At 45.6% G+C, this 25,672-nt stretch overlaps 2 protein-coding genes and 2 long non-coding RNA genes across 6 annotated transcripts in view; 3 read left to right on the top strand and 1 right to left on the bottom strand.

Annotated features, from left to right (window-relative positions):
- MAVS (mitochondrial antiviral signaling protein) overlaps positions 1-10,760 on the top strand; it is a 39,010-nt gene extending 28,250 nt beyond the window's left edge. Inside the window, exon 8 of the transcript XR_007356149.2 lies at positions 10,629-10,760. The gene's annotated coding sequence lies outside the window, so the exon portion shown is untranslated. The remainder of the gene's footprint in view (positions 1-10,628) is intronic.
- LOC125635120 (uncharacterized) lies at positions 3,466-12,874 on the bottom strand. The gene is made up of 5 exons (XR_007356151.2): positions 12,175-12,874; positions 10,837-10,900; positions 9,364-9,467; positions 7,449-8,234; positions 3,466-3,629 (listed from the first exon to the last, which is right to left on the bottom strand). It is a non-coding gene; the product is annotated as an uncharacterized LOC125635120 (long non-coding RNA).
- The window catches only part of PANK2 (pantothenate kinase 2), a 28,223-nt gene continuing 13,286 nt past the window's right edge, over positions 10,736-25,672 (top strand). The window contains exon 1 of one of the 3 annotated variants that reach the window (XM_048846374.2): positions 10,736-10,825. In XM_048846374.2, the coding sequence (XP_048702331.1) occupies positions 10,795-10,825 (31 nt within the window). In that variant the 5' untranslated portion in view covers positions 10,736-10,794. Of the gene's footprint in view, positions 10,888-15,107; positions 15,396-25,672 lie in introns of those variants that run through there. The other 2 variants (XM_048846375.2, XM_048846372.2) reach the window with 2 other exon arrangements.
- On the top strand, positions 17,197-24,534 carry LOC142071960 (uncharacterized). Its single transcript, XR_012668243.1, has 2 exons — positions 17,197-18,295; positions 23,924-24,534. It is a non-coding gene; the product is annotated as an uncharacterized LOC142071960 (long non-coding RNA).

Below are 25,672 nucleotides of genomic sequence, written 5' to 3'. Positions count from 1 at the left end.
TGTATTTTAACTCTCTAACTAGGCCACGTCTACACTATACAATTATGTCGACCTAAATTATGTCAGCATACAGCCGCCGCAGCAATTACATTGCTTGTGCGTGTCCATAGTATGCTCCTTGTGTCAGCGGTGTGCGTCCTCACCAGGAGCACTTGCACTGATTGAACTGTCAGTGTGGGGCATTGTGGGATGGCCTCTGAAAGCTGGCAACAGTCACTGTAAGCAGTGCGGTGTCTACACTGACACTGCGTCAACCTAACTACATTGACATTAATTCTATGTCTCTTGTGGTGGTGGGGTTATTAAATCCACGTAGCAGGCGAGTTACGTAGGCGGGAGTGAAATTTTAGTATAGACGCTTACAGAGTGAGGTTGACCTAACTCTGTAGTGTAGACCAGGGCTAGGAAGTGGCTTGCTGGTCCCGAGTACAGATGGGATGCAGCCGCATAGTCCCAGAATGCTGGGTGCTAATAAGAGATGTCATTAGTATGTTCCTACCGGTGCTGAGTAGGATATGATGTCTGGGATTGGAAATTCTGTAGTCCTTTGACTTGTTTATAATCCTGTGATGGTCTGTTCTCCCCTTACATGTGCATGTGTCTCCCCATTGAGTCTAATGGCAGTTACACATACGCTACATGGCAGGGAGGACAGACCCTGATGAATCCTGCTATGCTTTGGTAGGAGAGGATGGAGAAGAAGGTATTAGGGAGCCTCTTTGTATGGTTTAAACAGCAGGGCAGGTTCTCTGCAGAGCATGCCAGAGAGTGCTAAGCCAGGGGGACTGACTCCCATTCTGACAGACGCACTATGCGCCCAAGAGGGCTTGGGAGCTAAGGGTCTGGCCCCTGTTAGCATGCAGGCTCTAGCATGCCATTCATGCAAGCTAACACAAGGCAAATGCTATTTCTTTTTAAAGAAACAAAGTGCATCTGCCCCCTTCCCCCTCCACGCACATATTCACCACCTCCCTCTTGCACTGGAATCCTTCCCTGCTCAGCAGCATTCCAGAGTTGACGATGCACCACCAGTGTCCGCTTCCCTTAACCAGTCAGGGATGCATTTGGCTCTTCGGCAATACCATTGAGATGATACCACAAAGAGACTTCAACAATGAGAGCTATGGGGGAGTGGCTACCATTACTTAATTCCCAGTGGGTGTCTACGCTGCAGTAAAACACCTGCAGCTGGCCCATGGCAGCTGACTTGGGCTGTGGGGCTATAAAACTGCAGAGTAGATATTTGGGCTTGGGCTCCAGCCTGGGCCCTGAGAGTATGTCTATATTGCAGTTAGACACCCACAGCTGGCCTGTGGCTGCTGACTTGGGTTCATGGGGCTCAGACTGTTTATTTGCAGTGTAGATTGTTCAGGCTCAGGCTAGAGCTTGAGATCTAGGAGCCTGTGAGGTGGGAGGGTCCCAGAGATCGGCCTGCAGCAGAGCCCAAACATCTGCACTGCAGTTAAACAGCCCCTTAGCCTGAGCCCTGCAGGCCTGAGTCAGCTGACACAGGCTAGCTACAGGTATTTTCTTGCAGTGCAGACATAGTCAACGTGTCAATGCTGGGAATAATCAGACATGAGGTTCCTTTTCTATTCTGTGCCTTTAGGATGCATCTTGGCAATAACTAGCTCTGCTAACCAGTTAGTGTTCATCAAATGATGGACATTGACTTTCTTTTATCCTTGAAGTAGAGGTGTGGTAGAAAAATGACCATAAAAAATTACTTCCCATATGGGCCAGATTTTCACAGGTATCAGGTGCCTAAAGATGCAGATGGATGCCTCATGGGATTTTCCAGATCACCTTTCTCCATCTTTAGGCACCTAATTACCTTTGAAAATCTGGCCTAAGAGCTTAGTCACCACCCTGCTCATTTTGTTCCGACTGTTTTTGGACTCACGGCTGCTTTACTTAGTCATAGAGGCTTTTTGGTCTGAAATTTTGTTGTTTAATCTTGTTAACACTGCAGCCGATACAGCTTGGTGGGAGGATGAGCTGGAGTCTATTCTGACTCATGCATCAACAGAATTGCCAGTCTACAAATCGCAGATGGAACTTAGTTAATTCTGCAGATGATACTCAAGCTAGAAAAAGCCCAGCTTGACTTTTAGATCCCAGGCTGAGTTTGTAGGTCTGGCAGTTAGGAAACCATCTCTTTACAGAGAAACAGCAAGCTTTGCAGTCAAGTGATTGAGACAATAAAAATGGAACTCCACAATGCTTTTTTTTTTTTAAATCCATATAGTCACTTTTCAGAGTAGAACCAGGCTTATTAATTCTTTGCACTTCTGTAGTGCCTCTTCGAATGTCTCAGTGCACTTTCCAAATATGAATGCATTCAGCCTCACATCAGTTTGTAAGGTAGGAAGCTATTACCCCACTTCAAAGATGGAGAAACTAAAGCTGTGAATTTCCCCAAATCACACAGCTGGTCAGTGGCAGAAGTGGGAAGAGAACCCAGGGGGCCAGACTCCCAGTTCCGTTCTCTAATAAACGATAGTTCCTGAGTGGTTCCTTTATGTTTAAATCAGATTTTTTTTCTAGAGAAAAAAGTTTGATACTGACCTTTGGCTTCATTGACAGACAGCCTGAAAGCTTCAATTGTGACCAGAGATCTAAAGCCCTTTCCTTTACACAGCTGTGGGGTAAACACAAGAATCTTTTTACATGGAAGGATGTTAGTGGAACATCTGCAAAGTAATGAGTACATGATGGGTGTCCCTAAGTAGTTATCATTTATTACTATTGTTTATTTGTTCCCAATAGGCTGCACAAAGTGCTAGGCACTGTACAGACAGCAGGAGGGCACAGTCCCAGTCCTAGAGAACTTACGATCTAAACATGCAGTGCTGTACTACAGAAGAAGATGCATATTATTGGCTATGCCCAAAGAGCTGTCCATCCAAATCAGCCTAGCAGTAACACCAATTGAAGGTCTAGGGCTAGCGTCTAATCTGGTGTAAATGAGCAACACTTTTTTGAAGTTAATAGAGCAGTGCTGATTTATACAAGCTCAGCATTTAGCCCTTTGAAAATTGTCCTGAAATTTTCTCCCAAGGCTTCTGTCTCTAACTATGGTGAGTTATCATTGAAAGTCTGGGTTGTTGGGGTTTTTTGTTATTATTAGACAGAGGGAGTTGAATGGAAAGAGGCCAATTCATTGGGAAAACAGATGGAAATCATCTGAGATCGTCAGCATACTTGTTAATTATAAAACAGAGACAGAATTTTTCCTGTTTAATCAGACACTTTTACCATGTTGTGCAGTCAGTCAGAACATTCAATATTTTAAGGTGGTGGAGCACACGTGTATCTTCACATGCTTACTTCCCAACACAATTCTCAGCATGTATGTGGAATGGCTAGCAAGCTGGACCACTAACAGATTGGTCATACCAAGCAGTAGCCTATTCTTCAAAGTTTTGCTTTTGTGCTCTCTTTTAATTGTTTTTTTCTGTGCTGTGTAGTAATGATTTGTACACATTTATTTTCACATAGTAAAGTTTTCTATGAAATGGTCAGTTTGTGGCATCTGCTAACATTATGAAATTGCACATACCTTGTTTTTATGGTATGAAATTTTAGTCTTTCAAGCGTGATCCTTTTAAAATAAAGGTCAGATGCACCTGCAAAGTGAAAAGCCATGGTTTCACTGTCCACTAAACCTTTCGTGAAGCATTTTGTAGGAGAGGTAATAAAATTATTTCTCAAATCAAACTCAAGTTGTGAAGCTGTTATATGTGTTCCTAAATCCAAGAGGAGTAAATCTGGCTTTTGAAATACATGTAGAACAAAGAGACATTCATAAGAGGTTCTAGCATGGCAGTTAGAAATGGAGAAATCCTCTAATCTAGCCTCGTAGGATCAGTACAAAACAGTGTGGGACCAATACCTCTTTCAAGCAGACAGAGTGGTTCGGAAGTCAGGTGTAATACTTGCTGGGTGACCTTGGGTAACTCACCTAAGGTCTCTTTGCTTCATTTTTCTCCATCTGTTACTGATGGGTGGAACAGTATGGACTAGTGGCTAGAGCACTGGACTGGGACTCAGAAGACCTGGGCTTTATTCCTAGCTCTGCCGGTGGCCTTGGTCAACCATGCCTCAGTTTCCCCATCTGTAAAATGGGGATTATGATACTGACCTCCTTTGTAAAGCACATTGAAATCTTCTGATGAAAACAGGTAGGTGGTGTTATTATTAATCACCTTTTTAAGGTACTTTTGAGGTCCAAAGGCAAAAAGAGCTATACCTTCTCCATTGCTTTGCCATGTACAGTTTCAAATAACTCAAGCAATGGGCTTTCCACCACTTCTCTTGGGAGACTCTACAGCATAGTAAAAATCTCACTACTGGTATATGTTTGGATTTACTGCTGTGTAAGTTAGACCAAAATCTTGCTCATAATTAGAAAGCTTAATTCCCAAAAGAAGCTATGTGTACGACCTTCCTACTGTGGCCCTTATCCCCAGGCAATCTTAGTGTATTATTACGTCTCCTGAAGGGAAATGTACAGGCATAAACAGCCCTCTGGTTGGATTATAGTCCAGAATTATAAATAGTAAAACTGAGATGGGAACAGGTGCTTCCTCTGCAAAGCCTGGCTCGGGCCAGGTGTGACGTGACCAATGCTGGTTACTGTCCAGCAGCTCATGACCCTGTGTGAAACGAGTGTGGTCTCAGTGCAGTCCAGTGAACAGGTGCCTGCATCATCAGAAACAACACCAGGGCTCACTCGAATGGGCAGTCTTGTCAGCAATCGTGGGAGAGGAGCTAAGGATGGACAGGGCCACGGAGATTCAGTTCTCCTCCAGAGCATTATTGTGGCACATTGGCTGGTTAAGGCAGGAGGGAAGCGTGCTGTAGATAAAAAGGAATCTTCAACTTCCAGAGCTTGGCACTGCAGCACCTTTCATTAGCACTACACTCACTACCGGATCCTAAGTGTTTAATAGTGAACATTTCTAATGTACACCCACAGCTCACACAATGCTATTGGCTAGCTTCTGTCTTCGAGGGCTTAACCAGTATATCTCTAACATCCCAGCTGATGGAGCTCCCACCTTATTCCTTGGGAAACTACTTCACAGCTGAATACAGCACATTGTCTGGAATTTTTTTCTCCTCCTTGATACTCATCTAAATTTTCCTCACTGATTTGATCTCATTGTTCCTATTACATACTTCTTTGTATCCCCTTATCAACTTCTCTCCTGCCTTTATGTTTACACCTTTCTAATCCTTGTAGGTAGTTGTTGCTTAGCCAACCTACACATGGAAAATCTGGCCATAATCTAATGGCTCCTATTTAGGCACCTAAATGAAGCATCTACATTGTCAAAAGAGCTCAGTGGGAGTTTCTGGGTGCTGAGCACATCCAGTAACCTGGCCCTTAGGAGGAGAGATGACAAGAAACTAACTCATAGCCTCTTTTTCCTCTCTCACCCTTTGTCTCTCTCGTCTATTTAGATTTCCAAGCTCTCTGGGGCAGGCCCAATGGGCCCTGATTTTGGTTGAAGGTTGTAGGCACTATTGTAATTAATAATATTAAGGAGGGTGGATGTGCTGTCGTCATGCTGCGTGCACTGGTTGCATAAAAACAAAGCAGACTGTCGCTGTGCAGGTACTAGCCCTGGACTGTTTTAAATTGGATCATGTGGTATAAAGGGAAGGTAAGTCTCTCTTCAGCTACTAATTGAGAATACATGCAATGATCTGGAAGATCTCACACCTGTTCCCTCTGTAGCCAAAGTAAAGTGTCAGTCTGATAGTTTCAGGAGAAAGATATCACTACATATATGTTACATTACAGTTTCTCCAGCCAGCTGTCACTTCATCCTTCCTCTCTACCGTCCATTCCACAGCTTTCTGGTGCTGTATAAGGTCTAATCTCTTGTCCTTCACGCAAAGGAAATGGAATTCTTTTTCACTGGGCATTGTTTCCTCCCTCGTAACAGTGGCATCTTAGCTCTTCTGAGGAAGTTCTGAAAACCTCGTGAGCGAGGGAGATAGGCAAGCATCCAAGTGTGGCTGGATGCCTTTTAGTGCTTTGCAGGATGTGTCAGGCTCAGGAACATCAGATACTGTTCCACTTAATGTTAATGCTGTTAATCCAGCTCCCATAAGGTAAGAATGGTGTCCTAGTCTCTGTTTGGCGGAGGATGGAGGTGGATGGCAGGAGAGAGATCACTTGATCATTACCCATTAGGTTCACTCCCTCTGGGGCACCTGGCATTGGCCACTGTCGGTAGACAGGATACTAGGCTGGATGGACCTTTGGTCTGACCCAGTCTGGACATTCTTATGTTCATACCACACCCTCTTAAGCACTCTGGGACAGAGATTCCCCAGAAGGTTTCTCCCACAGACAATAACAGCTCGTGCAATTTTAAAATGGCCAGAGATGCCTGAGGCCACAGGAATGTTTGGTGCATGGACAGTAGAGGGTGCGTATCTACATTTACAAAAAGAAAAGGAGTACTTGTGGCACCGTAGAGACTAACCAATTTATTTCAGCATAAGCTTTCGTGAGCTACTGCATCCGATGAAGTGACCTGTAGCTCACAAAAGCTTATGCTGAAATAAATTGGTTAGTCTCTAAGGTGCCACAAGTACTCCTTTTCTTTTTGCGAATACAGACTAACATGGCTGCTACTCTGAAACCTATCTACATTTAGCGTGTTCCTGAGGTGCTCCCCCTGCTGTGCAGTTGAAATCTGACAGCACAGGGCCAGTGGCATTCCTAGTCTTAGCAAGACTTTGGTGGGGTTGTTCCACCCCCCAGTAATCTGCTTCTGTGCGCCTCATTTTCACAGCAACAATGAGGCCTCAGACACAGTCCCTCTCTCCCCCAACAGTCCCCTTTTTACAGCAGGAATTGAGGGTGCAGGTCCTGGCTCTTTGTGCTGAGCATGGAGTACTTCTAACTGCCCTGTGCAGTTCTGCCTACCCTTTCTGCCATACGTGTGCTCAGCCCACCCTGTTCACCTCATCCCTCCATGCCACATTAGGGCTTGTAGGGTCACACCACAGTGCTGGGATTCCCTTCCATGGTGCAGTGCAGTCAGTCCAGAAGCAGTTTCTTACCACTCCTATAGCAGTCAGGGGACTGCTCTCCTCCTCCTACTGGTTCTCTTGTTTTAAATCTCACTGTAGTGGGTTTCACTTTGAGGCCTAGTGCTCAGGCCATGGCCAAATAGTCTCTCTGAGTGTTGGAATAGCTCTTCCAGGCCGTTTGGGTAGCCTGGCAGCCAAGTCCCAGTTCGTCACAAAGCCCACCCCCAACCCGGAGTGCTCTAGGCTCTCTCAGGCAGACAGTGGGAGGAGAGATCTTTAGGGGGACCTGGCCCTCCCTTTCCACTTGATTCTGGCCCAGTGGGAGAGAGGCGAGGGGTGGTTCAGTCCTTGGGGGTGCCGCTCCAAATTGGCCTTCCCAGCCGCCTCCTTACCTTTCCTGGCAGTTTTTCCTTCAGCTTGTGGCGTGGCCCCAGCTTTCTTCTTGCACAGTCTCAGTAATTCAGAGCCCCAAGTGGAGGCTTCCCAGCTCACTCAGAGTCCAGTTGATCCTACTATTCAGGGAGAAGGGGAAAAAAAAGGGCAGAGCCCCAGCCAAGTCTTACTCTCAGTCCCAGTCCTTCCCCTGCAGACTGCTCTGTTTCAGTTGTCACTGTCTGCCCGTCTCTCCTTCACTCTCCTGCGTGCCTCCCTTTTAAGCAGGTCCTCCATAGGATAGGAAGCATGCCCAGCAGCTGCAGAAGGTCAGGGCCTGCTTGGCCCAATACTGTTCCAGTACTCCTTTAACCCTAGTGTCGGGTCTGTAAACAACCTCATCACATACTCTCCCCCTCAGGCTGGGCACTGGAGTCTGTGCAGACGGGTCTCCTCCGTCCCACGAAAAGAACTCCCATGTTCTTATGATCACGTCCTGCTCACTGTAGTACCTCAAACTTGTACAGCTGCATTGAGGTACCCGTTTATAATCCACGGGTTATGGCGTTTCATGGTGTTCAGCCATCACAGAGGTGCATGATCCGTCACGAGATGGAATGTCTGTCCTCATAAGTAGTAGCAGAGTGCTTCAATAGTCCATATTACTGCCAAGGCCTCCTTCTCTATTATTGAGTACATAACTTCCCGGCCGAACAATTTCCAGCTGAGGTAAAGGATTGCGTGTTCTTCTCCCTCTACCTCTTGGCATAACACGCTCCCCTGAGGTTAAGGTCAGAGACATCCATCTGCAGGGTGAAAGGTTTTGAAAAATCAGGGTGGAACAGGATGGGCTCCTGCATCAGTCAATCTTTCAATTTCTTGAAGGCTGTGGTGCACTCTTGAAACCACCAGACCTTCTTGGGGGCTATGTCTATCACCAGGTCTGTCAATAGGACTGCAATCATGGTGAAATCTGGGATAAACCACCTATAATAGCCTGCTAATCCCAGGAAGTGTCAAACCTGCCACTTTGTGGTGGTTTCGGTGCCAGGGAGCTGCCGCGGGGTGGGGGTGGGGGGCACTTCAGGGTGGAGGGGGCGGTTCAAGGTGGAAGTTTCGCCTAGGGCGCAAAACATCCTTGCACCAGCCCTGGTTGAACTAGTCTGACTCTCACAATGCAAACATTGCCCAGTGTCCCTGTTGCAGTGCATGACAACTCTTACTTTTTTTTTTTTTTTTGGCTGAGGATCTTTGCAAACACTCCTCTGGGAGCAAGAGAGAACAGATTTGTTACATGTTCTTACAATACAAACCTTTAGATTTTTAATCTCCAGTAGATTATTTGGAATTTGTTTTTTAATCAAACAGGCTTCTCTTAAACTGAGAAACCTAATCTTCAAATTCATATTCTGATCAGAACAGGATAACCCCATAGTTTCTCAGAAGGAACAGGGTTAAGATAAAAGCTATAGGTTAATGGTGATAATGTTTTTAAGAACAGAGAGGTTACCTATTTCAAGCCTCAACTCAAAAACAGCACAAGGATCTTTGAAAACACACCCAGAATGGCTCAGGTTAAGCACCTACATTGCGGGGACCAGATGTGACATGGGAAAGCTGGATTATGTAGTGGTTAGAGCACAGTACTGTGTACCAGTATTCCTGTGTTCTAGTCCTACTTTGGACTCTGACTTGCTGTATCGCTCTGGGCAGGTTACTAATGCCAAAATTAGAAGTGGCCAGTCATTTAGTATGCCTCAGTTTTCAGGTCTGATATGCCAAGGGTGTGATTTTCAGAGGGGAATTACATCCCCTCCCGACCTCACACTGAAGTTAACTGGAATGGTAAGTGTTAAGAGCTTGACTCAGAAAGTTATTGGTAGTGCATAACAACAACTTTATTGAATCTATTAATTTTTGAACAATGCTACTTACTTTTGTATGCCACCCATCTAGTACCCACTTCTTTCAGTGCTCTTATAACAGTAAGTGCTCAGCACCTCTGAAAAATCAGCCACTCAGTGTCTGTTTCTCCATCTCTAAAATATTTAGAAACAGGGGCATTAGCAAAGGGGGGGGCAAGCGGGCATGGGCCCCCCAATCAGTGGGGACACAGAACTCCTCTGGGCCTGGGACCACGGTGACGATGGCAGCTCCTCCAACTGCTGTGGGAGAATAAGCTCCACCACCCTGGGACGGAGGAGTGGGAGGGTAGCCAGCTCCACTGGCCTTGGGGCTGTGGCAGGGAGAACCAGGTCCTCCTGGGGGGGCAGGGAAAGGAGAGCCAGCTCCAGGGGCCTGGGGGGAAGGAGAGCTAGCTCCTCCATCCGCAGGGCACACAAAGTGCCCCTCCAAAGCAGCCAAATTTGTATTCCTGTTTACGCCCGTTTAGAAAAACTAATGGCATTCCAGGCTTAATTAATATTGTAAAGCACTTTGAGATCCTGGCATAAAAAGAGCTAAAGCCCTGCAAGATATTTTACCTGACACATAGGCATTGTTCTGTTGCATTTGAATAACAGTCATGGTACCACAGAGAAAGTTAATGATAAAAAGGTTAAGGGGAGGTGCCATTTGATTCATAAGTCCACAGCATTATAATTTAAATGGTGTCACCTTCTATGACTTGTTGCCCCTGGCTCCCAGCTCCAGAGCCTCCAGTTGATGGTACTTTTGATAATACAGTGTCATTGGAAAGAGGTTGAGTTTGATATCATTTGAAAGCCCTTTCTCCCACAAACAAAATGGTATCAAACATGATCTACTTAGAACAATTATGTAGATAGATATTTGAGAAAAATGTTTAAAAAATTATTTTTTTTATTACACGTTAACACTGGCATGTCACACATGTAGCCCTCACAAAGTTAAATTGTGGCCATTGGCTGACCATACCATTAATGCTCAGACAATGATATCTGATTAATTTTTTTTAATATTACAGATTACTGTAAATAGAAAAATATTTCAAGTTGATTTGCAGTTGACAAAAAAGAAGTGGTTTAGTGGGACTGATTATCAGATTTATTTATTATGCCAAAAGAGTTGCAATGAGGCCCTGTTTAAGACATCAGTATCCAGACAGAAATTACTGGAATCCTTCTGCAAAATGTATGCACACAGTTAATTATGTTACGTAAGTACAATCCCAAAGTAATATATTACAAAATCCCTTTTACTTTGTTCTTGATCATTTTTAGGTCTCAATGGGAAATGAAGAGTACCAACTAGTAGTTGAATCTCTGGAGAATACAACCACAGAGGACCTTGTTAAACACAATGCTCAGTGGCACCTTACATAAGAAGTGCACCATAAACTTAATTTGGTGAGGTTGGAGAGGAAGTACATTGAGCATCAGGAAAAAGATGAAGATGATGGGACAAGCACAAGCTGTGGGTGAGACTCACCTTATACTAGGTCACACGGCATGCATTTCAAGCAGAACATATGCTTCTATGGTAAGCCAGAAACCTGTAGGCATCCATTAAGCACAGTTTCAATCACAGGCATCAACTTTCCAATGTGCCGGGGAGTGCTCGACCCCGAGCTCTGCCCCAGGCCCCATCCCCACTCCACCCCTTCCGCCAAGGCCCTACCTGCCTCTTCCCACCCCTTTCCTCCTCCTCTCCCGAGTGCACCATGTCCTTGCTCCTCCCCCGCAGAGCCTCCCGCACGCCATGAAATAGCTGATTGTGGCAGGCGGGAGACGTGGGGAGGAAGGGGGAGGTGCTGATTGGCAGGGCCCACCGGTGGGCAGGAGGTGCTGGGGGGTGCTCCAGCGCCTGTGGTTTCAATTAAGCAGTTTCAGCATGAGACAAGTGAAAAGCAGACACTTTGAGTGAGAAGATTGCATGGAAAGTAAAGGTAAGTGGGTGCATTGACCCTAAAGACACCCATGCATACGGCATTGAGTACTACGCCAAGAGTGTACGTGTTTTATCAAAAGCTAAAAGCAGCAGAAAAAAATACTAGTTTTTCCTGACATTGATATTCTGATGAAAGCAGCCTTCAATGATGAGACAGCTAAAAAATATCAGTCGAATGGATACTTCAGGTCATGACTTGTATGAAGTCTTCAAAACCCAAAGAATTATCTAAAGTTCTGTCAGTCTATGGACTCCAATCAAGAACAGACTAAAGCTGTGCTCAAATGCAAAGACAATAGTCAGAGTGAAGGTGGCAGGGACTATTACAGAGCTAACCATGGACTGGTAATTATTTACTCATCTCTTGGTTGTGTCCAGACCTCAGCATGATGTTGATCTGCGTGAGACTTTGGGAAAGTACAAGTTCTCTGTGGTATCATGATCATTATCATTGTTCGAAAGCAATGGAACAATGCCCGTGCACCAGGGGAAAAGCAAACTAATGCACATCTTGCTTGGTCTTTCTAAGCCAGCGCCTACTGACAACCTAACCGGTACCGTAATCCAGCAAAGGCCTTTCAGTATAGCAATCATAGATAGTATACCTGAGATACAACTCTCGACAAATCAGAACCTGTTAACACTGGCCGAGATTTGGCTGAATACTTCATTCTGAGGCTACAGAGAAAATACTGAATCTATGACGAAGTCCACCTTGTGTCTGACACACACGCAGAGGAATCAATTAAAAATATTACTAGAAAGAAGAGACTCCATGGTATTGCACTTGTCAAAATCATTTACGCCACAAACATCTCCAATCTTAAAGTGAAGAAGCTATTGTCTCATACTTGGACAAAGGATGAGTTAACCACATACCTTGCAGGAAAAATGCTCCAGCATATGAAGAATTGCTCAAAGACTTCAGTCGTTGCATTGTATAATGAAGCTACCACCTCGCAGTGTTCAGTGGAGTTGCTCTGTAGTCCCAGTGAGGAAGCTGACACTAAAATTATCATGCTTGCCATCAGTGCCACAGAGAGAGGTGCTACTAAACTCTATAGAGTTTTGCACAAGTCACATGTTCTAGTGCGGTCTGAGACACATTGTCCAAGACTTCCGCAAGATTCTGTTTTTGTCTAGGCTCCTGGGGAACAGAATTGCTGTATACTCCTCAGAGATGTGTTTCTACCCTTGGGCACCTCCCACCCCCAGCCCGGAGAAGTCCCGGACCAGCTGCACCTGTGCCTCCCCTCCCCAGACCCTAAGCCACCCAGGGAAAAATGTCTCTGGTCTGGAAGAAGCTTTTGATATGCCCCATGCAGGTTCTGGGGCGGCTGAGAAGGCAGTATTTGCTACTCAGGTTCCTGGGTTCAGTAGTAATCTCCCTGGATTCCCTGGAACCTGCATGGGGGCATAATAAATAAAAACCTTCCCCCCAGAACCCTGCAGCCAGCACTGTGTGGTCAAGTCCAGTTACAGGAGTAACCACAAATCAGCCTCCCTGCCAGGAGGGCAGGAAGAGCAGCTGCTGCTTCCTGGAGGAGCAGCTGCTCAGTTGGAGAGAGAGAGAGAGAGAGAGAGAGAGAGAACTGGCTCCCAAGGCTCTACACCACATTGGGGGGAATCCTGTCTCCCACATCCCTCTCTGCTTGCCTCCAGCCCCTGCCTCACTCTGGGAACCGACACCCCCCCATCCCTCTATACTTGCCCCTGCCTCATTTTGTGAGCCACCGCCCGTTGTACTTATCCTGGCCCCGGCCTCACTATGGGGACCAACCCCCCCCCCCGCTGTGCTTAATCCTGGCCCTGGGAGCCACCTGAGGTAAGTGCTTCCTGGGGCCCGTACCCCCTCCTGCATCCCAAACTCCGGCCCCACCCCAGAGCCCATACCCCCAGCTGCACCACAACCCCCTGCCACAGCCTGGAGCCCCTCCCCAATACCCTGCCTCAGCCTGGATCCCTTCTCCTGCACCCTGAACCCCTCATTTCTGGCCCCACCCCGGAGCCTGCACCCCCCAGCCCAGAGCCCATACGCCTTCCAACACCCACTCCCCCTGCCTCTCCTGCACCCCAAACCCCTCATCTCCAGTCCCACCCCAGAGCCCCTACTCACAGCCAGAGCCCTCACCCCCCCACCCCAATTGCCTGCCCCATCCTGGATCCCCCTCCCACACCCTGAACCCCTCATATCTGGCCCCACCCTGGAGCCTGCACCACCCAGCCCAGAGCCCCTACCCCCTCCCACACCCAACCCCCTGCCCCAGCCTGGTGAAAGTGAGTGAGGGTGGGGGAGAGCAAGCCATGGAGAGAGGGGGGAGGGAGTCTTGGAGAAAGGGTGGGGCAGGGGTGTTTGGTTTTGTGCCACTGGAAAGCTGGTAACCCTAAGGAGGGGGCTGGGGCCTGGGGTTACTGTGGGGAACAGGGGTCAGAGTGCTGTGGGGGATGGGGGTGCATTGCAGAGGATGGGATGCTGTGGGGGGGTGAATTACTGCAGAGGGGGTGCTGCGGTGAGCGGGGGCGGGGGGCACTGTTCTGGGTGTGCAGTAGAGAGGAGGGGCAGGAGGTTTCCGTGAGGAGTGGGGGGGCACGGATCTGGGGGTGCGGGGGCTTGCTGTGGGCAGCGGTGGGGCATGGTGTTGGCGGTGCAGTGGGGAGTTGCTGTGGGGAGGCAGTACTGGGGGTGCAGTGGGGGGCGGGGGACATGGTGCGGTGGGGGCGGGGGACTGCCGTGGGGGGCGGGGGGCATGGTGCTGGGGGGCAGGTAGGGAGGAGGGGGCAGGAGGTTTCCGTGGGGAGCACGGTGCTGTGGGGCGGGAGGGGGGCTGCCGTTAGGGGCACGGTGCTGTGGGGGCGGGGGGGTTGCCGTGGGGAGCGGGGGGGCACGGTGCTGGGGGGCAGGTAGGGAGGAGGGGGCAGGAGGTTTCCGTGGGGAGCACAGTGCTGTGGGGCGGGAGGGGGGCTGCCGTTAGGGGCAGGGTGTTGTGGGGGCGGGGGGGTTGCCGTGGGGAGCGGGGGGGCACGGTGCTGGGGGGCAGGTAGGGAGGAGGGGGCAGGAGGTTTCCGTGGGGAGCACAGTGCTGTTGGGGGCGGGAGGGGGGCTGCCGTTAGGGGCAGGGTGTTGTGGGGGCGGGGGGGGCACGGTGCTGGGGGGGCGGAGGGGGGTTGCCGTGGGGAGCGGGGGGGGGCACGGTGCTGGGGGGGGCGGTAGGGCGGAGCGGGTAGGATGTTTCCGTGGGGAGGGGGCTCATGACGGTATAGGGGGCGGGGGGTTGGCTTTGTACCGAGCAGGCCACTTTAGGCCACCGCTATTTGCATATGTTAATATAATGCAAACGAATCGCACGCTAGTCTGCGCCGCAGCGCCCTCTGGGGGAATTTGCTCTTCACGGGTTGAGCCACGGAGCGGAACGCGGCTTTCTCGTTGGCCGTGTTGTTATAGCTACTATGGTTGTCAATCATTCCTCTACTCCCGCCCGCTTGGTCACCCTTAAGATTCCATAGGATGGAATCCCTGTCACTCTTCCTCCTAAATCTTAGGACTCTGAAACCGTCTCCCGATAAATTCGTGTGAAACGCCCTATATGAACTCTCGCCACATTATTCGTTGAGATCACCTGTCAATATCTGTGACAGGAGGACATAATTGGACGAGGGTGATCGATGGGCCGTTTTCCCACGTCGTTGGCCATGTCCCATTTCTATTGGTCAGTTCTCTTGTCGCTCTGGCCCCTGAAGCTGGCGATTGGCACAATCTGTAGGACTGTCCCACCCCCCCCAGGAAGGGGCACGCTCCGGGCCACTTAGCGCCGGCGCAGTGCCGCTGTTGGCTGCGGCGGTGGCGGCTGCTGCTGAGGCGAGCGGCCGGGCCGCGCTGCGGATGGAGCCGCTGCAGAATGGCGGTGGCAGCGCCGAGGCGGCGTCGACGAGCGGCCCGGAGGAGAAGCGGCGGCGGGAGCCCGTCCTTTCGCGGCGGCGGCGCAGCAACAGCGGGGCCGGGCCCGGGGCCGACGCTGACAGCGGGGCCGGGCCCCACCCCCGCGAGCGGGGCGGTTCCGTGACCCGCCAGCGCCTCGACTCCCTCCGCAAGAGCCGCCCGCGTAAGTGATGCGGGGTGGGGGGCAGCTGGGGCGGGGCTGGGGAGGAGGGAGTGGGGTGGGCGGGGCAGGGGGCGGGGCTGGGGAGAGGCGGGGGCGGGGTAGATGAGGCTGGGCGGGCAGGGTCAGAGCTGGAGAAGAATGGGGCAGGTGGAAGTAGAGCTGGGTGGGGGGAGGTTGAAGTATGGGGGGGGGTAAGGAGAAGTAGATGGGTAGAAGTAGGAGGGGTTAGGAAGGGAGTGGCGAAAGGTGGAGCTAGAACCTGGATGGGGAATGAACGAGGCACACGGGGAGCCGTACACGTCAGGGCTTGAGCCATGGTGATGGGGGAGAGCTGCTCAGGGCTGAAGGGGGAACTAGGTAGGGTGGGTAAGGCGCAAATGAGATCAGAAAAAACATGTTTTAGAAATGTTGTGTTAGAAATGGCATGTAGAATGAGGAAGCTGGAAAAAGGAACACTGCCTTCATCTTAGCAGGGCATGGAGCAGCTGCTGTTGAGGTGGCTCTAACATATGAAATTTATTTTTCATAATAGAAAGCATCCACTGGTCTGGATGTTATTTATGCTGATTTCTAGGGAGTACTACTCAGTGCCAGTTTCACACAATGTGAGCATCCTAGGCTTCCCCTCCTCCTTCCTCACTTCAAGTTCAAATTGTGCAGAACTGCTGCAGCAACGCAGTTGTGTCAGGAAATGACTTCCAAAGCTGAAACTGCATAGTTGAGTAGAAGACATTAGAAAGAATTCCAAAGAATAAGATGAAAGAAATTATCCCTTTATTAGGAACCTGTTGATACTTTCTATATTTTATATATAGGAAAGTAATAGCCATAACAAAGGGTATCCATCATTATAATTACAGGTAAGGAAACTAATTTTTTCTTCATGATATATGAGCATGCACTTGTGTGAATATTTTTAATGGGAAATAGCAAGCAGCAAATACCAAATTCCAAAGTGGGAAGGGATTTGTAAAGAAAGTAAATTTTCTTAAATAATTTCTTATTTGTAAAGAAAGTAAATACAAAACATTTATCTCAAAATGCCCCAGAAGAAATTAAAATGGAAAATTTTTTGTTCATTTTTGTAATTTGAGACTTTATTTGCTTGCTTAGTTTGAGGGATCCTGAAGGAGTCAAAGGTTGCATTGGCTGAGGAGAGACAGTCTTATAGTGTTTGAAGGAATTGCAGATCTTAAGGGGGCATACTGAATAGTATAAAGCTCTATTATTCCCAGCTATGGCTTTAGAGAGTCCTTTGCAGATTTTGCCTTGAGGGGGGGATCTTATTGGATGCTTTGCATGCTTAGTGTATAACTTGATCCATTGTCAGGTTCCAGAGTAACAGCCGTGTTAGTCTGTATCCGCAAAAAGAAAAGAAGGACTTGTGGCACCTTAGAGACTAACAAATTTATTTGAGCATAAGCTTTCATGAGCTACAGCTCACTTCGCTCATTAAAGCTTATGCTCAATAAATTTGTTAATGAGCGAAGTGAGCTGTAGCTCATGAAAGCTTATGCTCAAATAAATTTGTTAGTCTCTAAGGTGCCACAAGTCCTCCTTTTCTTGATCCATTGGGAAGATTGAGTATTGAAGACCTTCAATCATTTAAGATCCCCATAAAGGGGAGAGATAGCTCAGTGGTTGGAGCATTGGCCTGCTAAGCCCAGGGTTGTGAGTTCAATCCTTGAGGGGGCCATCTAGGGAACTGGGGCAAAAATTGGGGATTGGCCTGCTTTGAGCACGGGGTTGGACTAGATGACCTCCTGAGGTCCCTTCCACTCCTGATATTCTATGAAACTTTCTTCACTCTTTGATCTAGTGTTCATAGACATTAAAGCCCATTTCACATTCAAAGTAGATTTAGACTTAGAGCAAAAATAAGGGCACCTTTTTATGTTTAGAAAGTTAGTACCTGGACTAAGGATCATCTTTTTAAAAGAAGCATTGAAATGAGGTTCTTTAATTCACCAAGTTTACTCTCCTAATTTATGTGAAAAAACAAATATGGTGAAGCTTCCATTAGGGAATTGAAAAGGCTTTGGAGAGCTACAAAACAAGGTTGAAATGTCAGTTTCATCATATGCCTCACAGGAGAATCCCAGTGAAACAGAAGATGTGAGATGGCTGGGTCTAGAAATGTTGGGTTAATATTTGTGAGGGTTGAGGATTGAATCTTGGGTATCTTTATAAACCTTGGGATCTGCAGCCTGAGAGACCAGCGTGGTGTACTTACGATTACAGGTAGTTTGTCTAGACTTATTTTCCAGATCATTGATGATTTAAGAAATAAGGGAAAGACATTCACGAGTAGATCCTTTCACAGGTAGAATGTGTGTCCATCATCTGTGTTCAGTGATCGCATTGGCAAGAGTATAGTACTGGTACCCTCTTGTTTTATGTTACAAGTAAGTCTAAATGAGAGAACCACTTAATGGGCAGATGATCAAAGACTGTCCTAGTTTAGCTCCCACTTATCTGGCGCTGGTATGTGGCAAATAATCCTTTTGACCTTGAAGTTTGTCTTGGCCTCCATATACATTACACTAGTAGATGAGCCTGCTTCTTCAAGTAAGAAAGGATTCCAGTGGCTTTGTCGTTCAAGTTGATGATCTTTGTTCCTTTCTGTATGTTGCTTTGTGGAATAAAAAGATGTTCCTGGAAATTTATGTGAAACAGGGTTCCTATGAGATCTCTGGCTGCTCTTGAACTAATATCAAAATCTAAAATTAGTGCCAATTCAAAAAGTATTTAGTGGTGGGGCATTACTCTCTGTATTTGCATGTGCACAATGCCAATGTACATATGAAAATTGATCCAGAGATAACTTATTTATTTTCCTCGTACTTGCACACTTACAGGACTATGGCACAGTTAAAAGAACCTTTTCTCCACACAGTTCAGTAAGTACATTTTTGGTAGTAGGTAATGTAGTAAATAGCCCAGATGAAGAAAGAGGGTATCAATATCATATCTATTTTGATAAGACTGTAGGAGAAGATATGCCAAATGACCTGGACATGAATAGACAACGTTTTCCCTCAAGTGTAGGATATAAAACCGATGATGACTAGATCCAAATGATTCATGGAATCTATGCAGTAATGAGTGTTGTTTCTGTTAACAGAAATAGATTGAACAAGGATAGAATCCACTTGTCTTTGTAGACACTACGACCAACTGCACGAAAATACTTTGCATATGCTCTGAGAGCAGCACTGGGATTATTAGTCCTGTGTACAGATATTTTCCTTTCATATAAATGTACTGACATAGAAAATAGAAGAGGAAACATCAATAGTTCCCCAGTAGGGAATAGGGTGCATGGTGTGTGTCTAGCTGGAGAGCATTGTGGAATGAAGTATTTGGAGGAAAAAAGAATTTTGGGTCACAAAAAGTTTAGAATTTGAGCATTTTTTAAAACTTTTTTAAATTAAAATTTCTAAAGAAAGTTGTTCCAAATTTTAAAAATCTAAACATTTCATTTTGAAAATGGTGAAATTAAATGTTTTGATTTATTTGATTTTGATTTATTTTTGATTTTTTTGATTTTGATTTGGATTGATTTGATCTATTTGATTTTGATTTATTTTTGATTTTTTTGATTTTGATTTATTTGATTTATTTGATTTTGATTTATTTTTGATTTTTTGATTTTGATTTGGATTGATTTGATTTATTTTGATTTTGATTTATTTATTTAGTTTTTTATTAAACAATTCAGTGAAATTGGCGTAGATTCTTGAAATGTTTCAGAATCTACATTCTTTGCCAGAAAAAAGTTTTGATAGAAAAATTTCACCCAACTCTTGTCCTAGGTGTTCTGGTCTCGTTGTCTGATTTCTGTGAAAGGGCTTCTGTATCTTTCAGCCTTTCAAATACTGTATATTTGATCAAATCCAGCCAAAGATGTAAACTACACATAACATTTAGAACAGAAAGTAATGTAAATAACTGGAGGTAAAAATAAAATATTTTGGTAGTTATTTTGTTGTCTTAAATTTAAGTCCTGATTTAATTACCTTTTATGATTTGAAATTTTATATAAAATGTTAATTACTGATGAAGCTCCATTTTAGAGAGGTGAAGAAGTGTAGATTTAGTACAACTTTTTATTAAACATGTGTTTAATAAAAAATTGTCGCAGTTGTATAATTTCCATAATGGTACAAGGTGGTTAAGATTTAATACGGAATATTTTAGAGTAAGTAGAGAGATGCTGTTCTACATTTAGCTGTCGTCTGTAAGTTTCCAGTGCTCTGTAGGCTAAACTTCTTCTTAGCTCTTACTATAATTGTTTCATAACTTAAAGATCAGTCTAAAAGTACAGTTTGAGCTTCATAACTTTTTGAGATCTGTGATTATATCACCATTTTTCACAGGGTGGGTTTGATTTAAATCAATTTTGATTTAAATCATGATCAGTAGTCACTAGTCAGGAAGACTCGATTTAATCATGGATTACTACAGAAAAGTGCATTCTTGTTGGTGGTTATAACCTAAATACATATTCTTCACAATTTAGAGGTGGACGTAGTGGGTTTGTGTTTGTGTGTGTGTGTGTGGGGGGGGGGGAGATGAGAAAACCTGGATTTGTGCTGGAAATGGCCCAATTTGATTATCATACACATTGTAAGGAGAGTGATCACGTTCGATAAGCTATTACCAGCAGGAGACTGGGGTAGGGGAGGTATTTTTTCATGCTTTGTGTGTATAAAAAGATCTTCTACACTTTCCACGGTATGCATCCGATGAAGTGAGCTGTAGCTCACGAAAGCTTATGCTCAAATAAATTGGTTAGTCTCTAAGGTGCCACAAGTAATCCTTTTCTTTTTGCGAATACAGACTAACACGGCTGCTACTCTGAAACATTTCTTGAATGGTTCACCTTTAGCTCTGAAGTTTATTGTAGTTGGCATTATGGAGGGATGATTGCTGGATGTCCATGTCCTAGCCAACTCCTCTTCTTCAGCAGTTAAGGTTTGACCCTGGTACCGAGTATTGAGAATATTTGCAAGAAAATAAGCTGGAGATAGTGCTTGTCCCATTCGTTTTTTTTTAATGCTTGTAATTTAACTCTGTCGTATATTTCTCTTTTTAAGATCTCAGTTCCTTCCAAATTTCAACAGCATCAGCAGTAAAACAGCTGTTTCCCTGCATTTTGTTCAAGGCTACAGAAATAGGCTTCAGGGTACTCAGCCTTTGTTCAACATTTCTCTTAAGCCCAATGTTGAGAACTTTGGCTGTGACAGTACCATCTATTCTTTCACGATTTAGTTCACAAACTGTCATCAGATTAGGCCAGTTCTTGATATAGTGTTCAAAACAGTCCACTACTGAGTTCCATTGCCGGTCTTGTGGGAGAGTTAGCTTGGTTCCTCCCACTTTTTTTCAGAGCAGCTGCTGCCAAGTGGTTGTTACGGCAGTATTTTGAAATTTCAACAACATTAGCCTTTATTTTTTGGAACACTGAAGTCTTTGGCTAGGAGGTGCATCAAATGAGCACTGAAACTGTATGTTGTTAGCTTGGGACTCACTAATAAATTTCTTCTTATCTTGGATACATTTGTAGCATTGTCTGTGACCAAGCTGCATACTAGACATCTGAATTTTTTTTCACGGTGTGTTATAGCTTTTACTGCTACTTCTTGTAAGTATTCTTCTGTGTGTGCATTTCCTGATGTATCAATTGTTACTGTAAGGAAGACATTCCCTTCTTCTGTTGTCACACAAGCACATACAACAAGATCATTGTGGACATTGCTCTACCCATGAAGACTCAAGTTAACAATTTCACCCTCTAGACCTTTTGCACACTGCTCAATTTCTCTTTCATACACTTTTATGCAGCAGTTTGCCTGTCACACCTGCTGTTGGGTGGACTGTATCCTGGTCTTAACGACTGAACCATGTTAATGAAGTGTGGGTTCTCAATCATACGGAAAGGAGAGCTTGTTGCATAAACAAATCAGGCAATTTTGTCATCAGTTACCTCTTTTTGTAATCTGCTGGTTCTTATCACAAACTTATCTATGGTTGTTTCTGGGTGATGGAGATTTTTTTTCTTTTTTGCGCTTCAGGTGATATCCTGTGGGTATGTGAAATACATGATGTGACTGAAACACTATCATTGGCAGATAACTCTGAAACTATAGGTTTCAGAGTAGCAGCCGTGTAAGTCTGTATCCACAAAAAGAAAAGGAGGACTTATGGCACCTTCGTCTCTAAGGTGCCACAAGTCCTCTTTTTCTTTTTGCTGAAACTGTAGAAAATGATGGTGCTCTTGAAGGTGGCTAGTCTTCCGAATCCTGTATGTTGAGGATGGATTCTCCTAAACAAAATAAGTCAATACAGTTATTTAATTATTATTCCCATACTGCTCATTCAGTATTACTCATTGCATTCACTGACAGTATTACCTTAAAGGTGAAATTGTAAAAGGAAAATCTGCATCTTTCAACTAGTTATTTTTTATCACAACTGCATCTAAAATGATAGTAGCATAGAGTAACAACTATATTTTTTGCTCAAACATGACAATGCAATAATAGTCCAGAAGGAAGACAGGCAGTCCTTAAGAAAGAAGTATGGAATAAAAAAGTTTACCAACCTGAAGATCCTGCATGTTCAGACATGTTACTTTCATCATCTTCAACGCAGCTTCCTCCTGAGATGGAACACGTCTCATGATGTTGTTTCATTCGGGCAGCCAGGCCTTGCATTTCTTTGTCGCAGTGTTTGCATTTTGCACGCATGCCTGTCTTACCCCCAGGTAGAGGAACTTCATTAAAATATTCTCAAACTGGCTCTCTTTTCTGGCCTGCTGCCATTATAGGTTTGCCCTTCTAGTGAGAGAATGGTATGGTAGATCTCAAACCAATGAAAGCTACACTCAGAAAGACCTCAAGACTTCTGGAATATGGTGCTCAAACAGTTTCACTTTTGTTTCTACTGCCTGTCCCTCCCTTCTCATGTTTATCTCCAGACTTCTTCTCCTTATCCAGATCTATTCGCCCCCAACAATCTTCTATTCATTGAACTTTTTTTGAAACTTTGTACTTTTAGAGAGAGGTAAGGGATTGACTCTGTGTACACAAATTTTGGAGAGGGACAGTAGGGTTGAAGTCTGTTATTTCTCACCTCTGTATATTTTATTTTTATTTATTTAGAAACATTTTTGCTGTTAACAAGCATGTTATCTCTGGAGACACAAATTCACAGTTCTCAAACTGTGAAACTAAGCATCTCTGATGGTATCTTCTAGACTGAGCACTGAGTCCCATTAGGTAGATGGAAAGATTAATCTAAATAATCTTGACAGAAGCCCTTTGAACCCCATAAAATTGGGTCCCTAATCCATGAACTATTGGAACTCATTTACAAAACTTTTCTTAAACTTTTCTTACATAAATGTATAGCCTCATACTATAGAATTAGAATTTATAATCCCTGTTCCATGATGAGATATCTTTGAGCTATAATGTATCTTAATTAAAACTATCTTTAGATAAGTTTTTTTCCTCCAAAAGCATTTTATCAAAAAATCTGATTTAAATAAAAAATCTGATTGTTTTGATTTTTTTTAAAAATCATTGATTTTTATCCACCTGATTTTTCATCAGACACTTCTGTAGTTTTTATAAACAAGAAAACAGAAAATTTATGCACTCTACCAGGTTCAGATTCCATAATGTCCAGAACTGCTATATGCTTTTCAGAACAAATAAAAGCATTACATGTTCCTTGCCCCAAAAAGCTCACACTTTTAATTTTTGATTTGACTTGCGGCTGAAGAGGAAAGGAGTAGGGCAAGAGTTACTATGAGAATAACACATGGTTACTTAAGGCTTGTCCACGCTTGGAGTTATTCTGTAATAGTTAGATGTTTAGGGCAGGAGGGTTGCAGAAAGCAGGCTTGTGTCTGTATGATGCATGTACCACCATGTGCCTTGTCTGAGTGATGGAGCGGGGTGTTAATTGCCTCCCTCACTTCACGGGAATCTGCCTCAGATCTCCACAAAACATTCATGGAGATACTGGGCAATCCGCTGCCGCAGGTTCTTTGGCAGAGCTGCTTTGTTTCTTGCCCCATTAAGGGTAACTTTTCCTCGTTACTCTGCTGTCACAGGGGAATGGGGGGACCATTGCTGCACACAGGTGAGCCGCATAAGAGCCAGGGTGGAAGTTGCAGTCTTGGAGAAGAACCTTCCTTGATTCCCTGCTCACCCTCAGCAGTGAGATATCTTCCATAATTAACACAGCCTGGGGAAAATGTGGGGACAGTAATGATTATAAGGCCCATTCCCTACACTGCTGACTCTCCCCAAGAGCTATGTGCCCAGTGTACAGTATGGTCCTGGAATACTAATTTCCCCTGCGATTACTCACCATTTTGAGGGTCTTGTGGCTCATGTGTGCTGGCCTGGGGTCAGCCAGTTAGTGATAGGTATGTGAATAGTGGCTGTGTTTTAAATAACTGAATCAGTGGTCTCTGTGTTGCAAACAATACTGCTTCTGTAAAATGTTGGCAGAATTAGAAAGCGGCCACCAAGAACTAAAGAGGACTTTCTGCATGATGTCATGATGCACTCCGCAGCCGAAAAACAAGAATTGAAGGAATGGCAGGACAGCGAGAAGAGGGACTGAAAGGAGAACGTGGCGCGCCAGAATGAAGCCACGGAGCAGCTCTTAAACATTATGGAGCACCAAGCGGACACGCTCCAGGTGCTACTAGCACTGCAAACTGAGCAGCTCTGCGCCCACCTGCCCTCCCCTGCAGCTGCTGTCGCAAAACTTTTTCCTATGTGCCCCCCAGACCCAACCAACACACAGTTATCAACCTCCTGGCTCCAATCTGTACCTGCGTCATTCCACTCCTCCCCCGTCATAGTCCAACATTGTGGACTCCAGTACCCACTGCACTCAACACCCGGCCCTCTGCAGTTTAATCCTGCTGCACTGTACTCCAAAGGAGAAGGTTGGATAGGATACCTGAACATACACAAATCTTTAACTGTCCCAGGACCCCACCTCCTCCTGGGACCCTCCCGTTCCCCATCCTCCTCAATGCTGATGTATTTTTTTTGTTTCTCTCTCTCCTCCGGTTGTTGTTTTTTAATAAAAGAATTGTTTTGGTTTGAAAGCAATCTTTATTCCATTAATTGAAAGCAAACAGAGCCTCGCAAAGCAACAGGCAATTTTCTTAAATCTTCATAGTGCATCGTCTGTACCAATCACAATCATCTCCTAGAATTACAAGCACTGCCCTCCAGAGCATAGCAACACATATTAGTGGCTTTCAGCTTCAAATTGCTGCCTCAAAGCATTCCTGATGCTTGTGGTCCTGCGCTGTGTCTGTCTAATAGCCCTGGTCTCTGGCTGTTGAAATTCAGCCTCCAGGTGTTGAGCCTCAGTGGTCCAGCCCTGAGTGAAGCTTTCACCCTTCCCTTCACAAATATTATGGAGCGTACAGCATGCGGCTATAAGCATAGGAATATTGTCAGCAGCCAGGTCCAGCCTCCAATATAGGCAGTGCCAGTAGGCCTTTAAATGGTCAAATGCACAGTCAACAGTCATTCTGCACTTGCTCAGCCTGTTGAACTGCTCCTTGCTGCTGTCAAAGTACCCCGTCTATGGCTTCATAAGCCACAGCATTAAGGGGTAAGCAGGGTCTCCCAGGATCACAATGGGCATTTCGACTTCCCCTACGGTGATCTTCTGGTCCGGGAAGAGAGTCCCCGCTTGCAACTTCCTGAACAGGCCAGTGTTCCGAAAGATGCATGCATCATGCACCTTTCCGGACAAGTCTGTGTTAATGTCTATGAAATGCTCACGGTTATCCACAAGCGCCTGGAGAACCGCTAGAAACACCCCTTCCGATTAATGTGCTAGGTGGTCTGGTGCCAGAATTGGAATATGCCTGCCATCTATTGACCCCCTGCAGTTAGGGAAGCCCATTTGTACAAAGCCATCGACAATGTCATGCACTTGCCCAGAGTCATGGTCTTTCAGAGCAGCATGCAATTAATGGCCCTGCACACTTCTATCAACATGCGTCCAACAGTCAACTTTCGCACTCCGCACTGGTTAGTGACTGATGGGTAGCAGTCTGGAGTAGCCAGCTTCCATAGTGCAATCACCGCGCGCTTCTCCAGTGGCAGGGCAGCTCTCCTTCTCATGTCCTTGTGCCGCAGGGCTGGGGCGAGCTCCTCACAGTCTTATGAATGTGGCGTTCCTCATCCGAAAGTTCTACAGCCAGTGCTCATCATCCCAGACGTGCA

Source organism: Caretta caretta, chromosome 4 (genome assembly GCF_965140235.1).
Source record: "Caretta caretta isolate rCarCar2 chromosome 4, rCarCar1.hap1, whole genome shotgun sequence".
NCBI lineage: Eukaryota > Metazoa > Chordata > Testudines > Cheloniidae > Caretta > Caretta caretta.
This window is presented reverse-complemented; position numbering and strand designations above follow the sequence as displayed.